General features: G+C 38.7%; 1 protein-coding gene across 1 annotated transcript; it reads right to left on the reverse strand.

The window, feature by feature from the left end:
* Positions 1-293: 293 nt before the first annotated feature.
* LOC112865144 (olfactory receptor 5AS1) lies at positions 294-1,232 on the reverse strand. Its single transcript, XM_025928186.1, has one exon. The coding sequence runs from the start codon at positions 1,230-1,232 to the stop codon at positions 294-296; it is 939 nt and encodes a 312-aa protein (XP_025783971.1).
* Positions 1,233-9,067: the final 7,835 nt, after the last annotated feature.

Below are 9,067 nucleotides of genomic sequence, written 5' to 3' on the forward strand. Positions count from 1 at the left end.
CATGGCATGATGATATTGGAAATGCAGACTCTACCTTGAATATTCCTTTTTTAAATTTTTAAATGTTTATTTATTTTTGAGAGAGAGACAGAAGGTGAGCGGGGGAGGGGCAGAGAGAGGGAGAGACAGAATCTGAAGCAGGTACCAGGCTCTGAGTTGCCAGCACAGAACCTGACACGGGGCTCGAACCCATGAACTGTGGGATCATGACCTGAGCCAAAGTCCGGCACTTAAACGACTGAGCCACCCAGGTGCCCCTACCTTGAATATTCTTAAATGATTTTAATTCTTATTCATTTGAAAGTCCAGTTTCTTTCTAATAGCTTTTTGAGGGCATTTTTTACATCCCTGTTTCTGAAACTGTATATTATTGGGTTAAACATGGGAAAGACCACAGTATAAAACACTGCAACTACCTTGTCAGTGTCCAGGGAATAGTCAGTGGTGGGACGTAAGTACATAAACAGGAGTGTTCCGTAGAACAAGGAGACCGCTATGAAATGGGAAGTACAAGTGGAGAACGTTTTGCTCCTGCCCCCTGAGGACTTAATGCTCAAAACAGTGATGAGGATACAGAAGTAAGAGATAAATATGACCACAAAAGTGCTGGTCTGGATGAAACCACATAAGGCAAAGAGCAGAAGCTCATTGACATGGATGTCCGTGCATGATAAAGCCAGAAGAGGTGGGATATCACAGAAGAAATGATTGACAATATTAGAGCCACAAAATGACAGCCTGAATGTGAGGCAGACATGTACCATGGAAGTCATACTCCCACTGAAGTATGCCAACACAACGAAGCAGATACAGACTCTCCTCGACATAAGGGTAGAATAGAGCAATGGGTTACAGATGGCTGCATAGCGGTCATAGGCCATTGCTGCCAGAATGAGGCACTCAGCATCAGCAAAGCAACCAAAGAAAAACATTTGTAGTGCACAGCCATAGGGAGAGATGCTTTTCCTGGATGCTAAAAAATTCACCAGCATTTTAGGAGCGATCGCGGTAGAATAGCAGATGTCTAAGAAAGACAGGTTGCTAAGAAAATAATACATGGGGGTTTGAAGGCTTGGATTGATATGAACTAAGATTATTAAACCCAGATTTCCCACCACAGTTAGTGTATAGACTATAAGAAATACCAAGAAGAGTGTGACCCTGAGAGGCAAATAATCTGTGAATCCAACAAGAAGAAACTCAGTTGGCATGGTATAATTACTCTCCAACATCCTGGTTTTCTTGTTTTCCTTATCCAAAAGAGAGGGGATCAGAACACACGTGTTGACTTGAGTGATGTATGAAGCAAGAACATCTTCACTCTCTCTTCTAAGGAAGCAAATAGAAAGATAATAAAATCATAGTTATGATGGCCTTTTCTGTGACATTTGCTTTTTTTTTTTTTCTTTTCTGTCACTTTCTTTAAAAAAGGTAATTAAAAATCTTTGTTGACACTAGAGGATGTTATTCAGAGGTGGTGTTTTGGGAGGCATGAAGAATGTATTTGTTCCTTCCAAGCAGAAATGGGATGAATGTGGCTTGGTTGATTAAGACCAGTAGAATTGTGAAAGTTGGCAAAATCCTCGAAGCAAAGCTTTATTTTTCCATCCTGAAATCCCATTCTTCCATGTCAAGGAAAGTTGAGAAAAACTCTAGGAAGAAAGTTACCACTTTCTGTAGATAATTCTACAGAAGAATAACTGTGATCTTGGGAAGTAGTTTAACTTAACTGTTAAGGCATAGTAGTTATTGTAAGAGATGACAGGATTCAAATCCTAGCTTTCCTGCTTACTGGTTGCGTGAGAATGATTAAATTATTTAACCACTCTGTGATGATTAGAGGAATAAATGAGTGGATATTTGTAAATATTGTTTATGTTACTGGCATCTGGCATCTCATAAACACTAATATGAGAATTTATTAAATAAAATTCGTTAAAGCAAATAAATGGACATCTTGTTTCTTTTTAATTGCTTACTCAATACTCAGTTTTTAAAGCCTATTTATTTGTTTTGAGAGAGAGAGATAGAGAGAGGGAGAGAGAGAGAGTGACACCATGAGACAGGAAGGGGCAGAGGGAAAGGGAGAGAGAATCCCAAGTAACCTCCATGCTGACAGCATGGTAACCTCATGTGGGGCTTGATCTCATGAATTGTGAGATCATGACCTGAGCTAAAACCAAGAGTCAGCCACGTAACCAACTGAGATACACAGGAACCCCTTTTAAAAGTTTATTTGTTTATTTTGAGAAAGAAAGAGCACATGTGTGAGCAGGGGAAGGACAATTTTTTTAATAAAATACTAAGGTGTCTCAAAATTCATCTTATTTTTGACAATATGGATACACAATCTGTGCTTTCTTATAAAGAAAAGTGTGTGTGTGTGTGTTCTATGTAAATATATTGTTTCGCAGTAGTAAATCTTATACACGTGTCCTATAAGTACTGCTTTCCTCTCCTAGGGTTTATGTTTCTTTCTTACGTCTGAGATAAGACAATGTCTGATGTGAGATCCCAGAAACAGGAAGTGTCTTAAGGAAAAACTGTATCTCTGAACTCATTAATGAACTTCTAAGCTAGCTATATGAGAAAATATATGCTATATAACCAGAGGGAAATTAATCAAGGAAAAAAAAAACAGAATGTGTGTAAATACAAAATAAATCATAGTGTGATGGAATATATTCAGCAGGAAGTTAAAGATTAGTAATGTTAGAGGAACACTGTAGTGAGTAGTAAGGCAATTAAATATTGGAGGTCTATTCTCTCTGCCATGCTTGGTAACCTCAGAGCGCCGCCTCGCCCAACAAAATCATCTGCAATCTTCCAGATACACTTAGAAGAGTGGTCCGTCTTCTTTGGGAACCGGATCGTAGAAAGGAAGAACTTGACTAAGAAAACATGTAAGGTGAATGTCAGAAACTATGGGGAAGCAATACAAACTCTTAAAATAAAAGAGAAAAAAGTTTACATGGCTATGCTGTGCAAATGTCATTTCTAAGCTTTATGTAATATTCACATCCTAACTTAAATCTGTCTTTTCTTTTTTCTCTAAAGTAGTGGTTTAAAAACTCAATTCACTGGGGCGCCTGGGTGACCCAGTTGGTTAAGTGTCCAACTTCAGTTCAAGTCATGATCTCACAGCTCATGAATTCGAGCCCAGTGTCGAGCTCTGTGCTGACCGCTCAGAGCCTGGAGCCTGTTTCGGACTCTGTGTCTCCCTCTCTCTCTGCCCTTCCCCCACTCCCACTCTCTCTCTCTCAAAAATAAATAAACATTAAACATTTTTTAAATAAATAAATAAATTCAGTGATTAAAGTGGCTAGAGAATCTATAATTAATCATTTGCTGTAACTACATTCTACATTGAACTTTAAATAAGGCGTTCGCACAGATTCAATCCAATAATCATGGGGTGCCCGAGTAATTTAATCAGTTAAACCTCCAACTCTTGATTTCGGCTCAGGTCATGATCTCATGGTTTGTGAGGCCCAGCCCCTTGTTGGGCTCTGCACTGATAGCCTGGTGCCTACTTGGGATTCTCTCTTTCTCTCCACCCCTCCCCTGCTTGCACCCTCTCTCTCTCAAAATAAATAATAAAATTTTTAAAAGGTATCAATTCAATAATCATAACAAGGTTTCCTCTAAATAATTTGTGTGAACCTTCCAATTAAAGAATTAGTGTTAAAGAACGCACTAAATAACAAAAGTGTACCAAATTTAGGTTTTTCGTCATTGGTTCCCAAGGGTTGTATCAGACAAGATATCACTATTAGCATCAGCTTTTTGACTATACGAGTAACAACACTACACTGAGACCTCCAGACTGTCACGTTTGCCTGCTTATCAGGCTTGATTTTGCTATCACTGGTGTAAAAGAGGCTATAGCAAAGACTAGGAAATAGGAAAAAAGAAGTGTCTGGGTGCCTGAGTCTAATTCTGGTTCTTCTACTACAAATCGTTCCATCTTTACGCCAACCTATCCTTGTTTATGAAATCAGACCCACTTTATTCACTGTATAGAACTGTCCTGTAAGGCAAACAAGACTGCATATTCAAGAGCTTCATGATGGGGTAGGACACTTGGATCTTTGTTTGTAGAATATTAATAGAAATTCTCAAAATCAGGCACGTTTCTTGAAACATGTTTTATTTTCCCATTGGTGTCAACAAGCTAATGGCACTGGGCCGTAGTGGTTAAACACGCAAGATTTGGGGTAGCCAAAGTTGACTTTATTTTTTTTTTTTCAACGTTTATTTGTTTTTGGGACAGAGAGAGACAGAGCATGAACGGGGGAGGGGCAGAGAGAGGGAGACACAGAATCGGAAACAGGCTCCAGGCTCTGAGCCATCAGCCCAGAGCCTGACGGGGGCTCGAACTCACGGAGCGCGAGATCGTGACCTGGCTGAAGTCGGACGCTTAACCGACTGCGCCACCCAGGCGCCCCCCAAAGTTGACTTTAACCTCAGATGTGGTCTCTAAGGTTTTGTAAGCCATTCGAGGTTTGTATCCCTGAATTGTTTTATTTCATTTATTAACGTAATAATATCCCACAAAGAAGGTTGAAACCAGGATTAACGTGGATAATTTATAGCACCATTTATAGAACTTATTGTATTAGAGATGCATCAAATGGATTCATTATTATCTATTATTACCATTAATGCTATTATGATTATTCAATATCTGACACAAAGTCACAAGTTCCCTAAAATGATATTTATAGGCACAAACACAAAATAGTCACATTGTATGCAAATATACATATGTGCTCATAGAAAGTGAGATTCGCCTTACTGATATGTGAGCTTACTTAAGTTTTACTCAGTTAATTAAATCATTGGATTTTCCCAAATTCCAACCTAGACACAAGTCAGCTTTTGCCTCCTGGCAATAATGAGCAAAATGAATGAAGCGGTACTTTTGGAAAAAGCTCTAGGTAAGGTAAGTGCAGATTAATGTCTCTATCATCCCCTGTCTACTCCCCCAGCCCACATATACACATAAACTAAGAAAATACCACAGATAATCAGTGAGCATAACCTTTTCTCTAAGACAACATTATTTTCGTTACACTGTCCCATTCGCAGCAGTCACCTACCTTAGCACCATCTAGAATTCTGAACTGTAGAATTTATCTTGTATAAGCTGTTGACAACACTTCTCTCCAAATTTTACAAATGGATCTTATGAGGGATGAGTATTTATCTTCCAGTGTGTGACAAGTGGGACATTACCTCAAGATAATCCCCAACCCCAGGAGGACTTGGGATATGCAACCACTTTGTTTCCAGTGGTATGACTTGAAGGGTTTATTTTATTTTATATATTTTATTTTATTTTATTTTATTTTATTTTATTTTAGTATTATTTTTTTTTATTTTATAGAGAAAGAAAACACAAGGGAGAAGGGCAGAGGGAGAGACAGAGAGAGAAACAGAGAGAGAGAGAGAGAGAGAGAGAGAGAGAAAGAATCTCAAGCAGCCTCCACACTCGGCTCAGAGCCCGACTCATGGCTCGATCCCAAGACCCTGGATTATGACCTTAGCCAAATTCAAGAGTCAGACGCTCAACTAACTGAGCCACCCAGGCACCCCTTAAATGGCTTCTTTTAAATGAGAAAGATGAAAACTGGTAATATAATTGACTCTAATATAGCCAGTTAGGAAACAACACGTGTCTCCATCACTGGAAAATGTTTGACTGAATAAAGTAAACATTTTAATAGTACCAAACAACCAACAACAAAAAAATGCTCTCTCCTGTAAATTCTAAGATTTCTATCAGATGCTGAAAGACACTTTAAAGCATTTGGTATTTGAGGGGATTCTAAAGTACAGTCTCAATACTATTGAGAAGAATCCTAGGCACCCGGATTTTTGTTTGGCATTCAATTATCTGAGTGACTATAAGAAAATATGCCTTGAATGATAAGATGCTGGAGTAAGAGCTTATGACTCAGGCAACCTGGATCTGAATAGGAGTTTCGCCATTTCGTAACTGTGAGCCACTAAGCTACTTATTTAGCCTCGTGGTTATTAATTTTTAAATTATGAATAATAATTGTCCATCTCAATATATTCGTGTGAGGGTTGGGACAATGCATGTAAAACCTAACCCCTTGTTCAGCACATTGCATTCATTTAATAACGGTTAGCTTTCTGTAACAATTATAGCAGCATTTACAGCAGTATTTCTTGGTAATTCAAATACAGTTCTAGCTTTTAAGTTATCGCCAATGGTGTAGAGTCTGTACCTTAAGACTCTTAAGGTAGACAGAATGGAAAACAGGTAAATCCAGGATGCTAGACATTGCAAACGTCTGGCTTCTTTCTTTTGGCTAGTGGGAAAATTAAAATCACTTTTGTTGCAACTAGAGGGTTTCTTATTTAATAAGCAAAAGGTCAGATCTTTAATAACAAAAGATCAGATGCCAAAATCACTTTTCTTTCTTTCTTTCTTTCTTTCTTTCTTTCTTTCTTTCTTTCTTTCTTTCTTTCTTTCTTTCTTTCCCTTCTTTCTTTCTCTTTTCTTTTTTCCTATTTCATTGACTAACCCTACACATCCGGCAAAAAGAAATACAAAAGTAGTAAAAAGTAGCAAAAAGAAATACAAAAGTAGTAAAAAGTAGCAATCTCTTCATTGTGTTTTCAACATATGTAATTGTGAAGAACATTTCCCTTTCCGTAAGGAGTGTGTGTCTGTTATTAAAACACAAAGATCCCTCACTTGAAGGGTACTATCGTGTTTCACAAACATTGATATGGGGAGAAACAGCAGTAGGACAGATATGCCCTTTGAAAGCAGAAAATAGACTGGATAATTCCTTCAGAGTATCGGGAAGGTGAAGACCTTGAGAAACCGGCAGGAACCAAAGGAAATAGACAAGAGCGAGGATCTCACCATGGAAACAGTCTGTTTCATATACGACGATCGCCGGCCCCTTGCATTTCCAGCTGCTGTGAATAATCTTTCATTTTGCTTTGAATTCTAAGTTAGGACTGGAAATTTTGATTAGCCAAGAGTAGTGCACATATTCAAGCTTTAGTTTCTAGGGAGCTAGAGGATGAAATATTTCTCTCCGTGATCTTAGTTGGGGGGCTGAAAGGGCATTGTGACATTCCTGCCTTCCGATTCAGTCCAAACAGTACTGTGTGCATCAGAGAAAATTTAACTCTCCTTCATACAAACAGTTGAACCAGAGTAGGGAAGAATCATGTTTAGGGGTGTGTCGTCAACTGTGCATGACCCATACCAAGAAGTCCATCCACATATAACTTCCCTGAATCTCCCCTTTGCTACCAATTGTATTCCTTCATGTTCTTGACCAACTGGCCAAACTGAAATAGATCTCTTCTACCAAGCAGTGTAGATAAAAATGTTCTAGAACTTCTAGAAGCTCTACTTAATGGATAAATCATCCAATATTCTTTAGGAATTCCCTAGCCTGGGGTAAAAATACTGTTGCAGTACATTCTTTGAGGTACAATCACTACGGCACGTAGATCTTCCCAAAAACCGAGCTTCGTTTTTGTATTTTTTTGTTTTGTTTTGCTTTTGCTTTTGCTTTTGTTTAAACTCTTCTGTTAATTGGCCACAGAGTCCCTTGGTGCCACACTGTGCTGGGAAAGTAAGTGGGGGTCTCCTGAAAATTACTTAAACCTTCAGGATTTGCTCAGGCCCAGCTTCACATATGCAAATTCCATGAAATAATACTGTTCTTCATAGAGTACCTGACTTTATCAATAAGAGACCTTATAACACCATGTTCGTAATAGAAAATTTAGGACTCATGATAACCTGGTGTCTTATGGTCAGGCATTTCTATCTCAGCCAGAACCCAGTAGCAAAATAATGCTGTTTTTCAAGATGGGGGAAGTACATTTGCTGAAACAAAAATTTGATCCATTTGAGATTTCTAAAGGCTTCTGCTATTGCACATATCATTTTGATATGCTCATGTCAATTTGGGAAATGCTGTATGAAAATGACTGAGGTCTGGAACTGCTTGCATTGCGGTTGGAAGAGCCCTTCTTGCTGTGCATCCTGCACAGAGTTGTCAACCTATAAAAGGAACCACCGAGTGGGTTAAAAGTGGACTCACCCATATAGAAGATATAATCTCCAGAATTGAAAGCTGTTTATCAGTATGTTGCATTTTTTATGTGGTAGGAAACACGAGGTTTAGAAAAGTGTGCCTCCACCTAGGAAGGATGTGATATTGTGATGTATAATAAAAAATACATATTTGTTCTTTGTCCCAGTTTCTAGCACAGGGCTTCTAAAACAGCACTTTCAACAATAGCCAAATTATAGAAAGAGCCTAAATGCCCATCAACTGATGAATGGATAAAGAAGATGTGGTTTATATATACAATGGAATATTACTTGGCAATGAGGAAAAATAAAATCATGACATTAGCAGCAACGTGGATGGAACTGGAGGATATTATGCTACGTGAAATAAGTCAGAGAAACACAGATATATGTTTTCACTCATATGTGGATCTTGAGAAACTTACCAGAAGACCATAGGGGAAGGGAAGAGTAAAAAAATAGTTACAAACAGAGAGGGAAGGAGGCAAACCATAAGAGACTCTTAAATACAGAGAACAAACTGAGGGATGATGGAAATGGGAGGGGAGGGGAAAGTGGGTGATGGGCATTGAGGAGGGCACTTGTTGGGATGAGCACTGGGTGTTGTATGTAAGCCAATTTGACAATAAATTACATTTAAAAAATAAAAGGATAAACATACACACACACACACACACACACACAAATAAAACCCTTGGAAGTTTCCTAACTGGTGAGAGATATAAAGATGTCTTCTGCTATGTTAATAATGAGGTAACCTTTGGGATGTCCCTATGTCAACCTAAGGCTGGGATGGGGGAGGTGAGAGTGCTGGGCGTTGAATCTATTGGCAATGGCCAATGATTTAATCAATTGTGCCTGTGTAATAAAGCCTCCATTAAAACTTGAAGGTATGGGATTTAGGAAGCTTCCATATTGGTGAGCACTTAGAGGTTCAGGGAGAGTGGAACCCTCTCCCAGAAGGCAAGG

The sequence above is a fragment of the Puma concolor genome, chromosome D1, assembly GCF_028749965.1.
Source record: "Puma concolor isolate L17-30 chromosome D1, mPumCon1.1.hap2, whole genome shotgun sequence".
In the NCBI taxonomy this organism is placed as follows: Eukaryota; Metazoa; Chordata; class Mammalia; order Carnivora; family Felidae; genus Puma; species Puma concolor.

Bases quoted from the DNA above. Each gene is read 5' to 3' on its own strand.
- LOC112865144 (XM_025928186.1), bottom strand. From the start codon at position 1,232: ATGTTGGAGAGTAATTATACCATGCCAACTGAGTTTCTTCTTGTTGGA.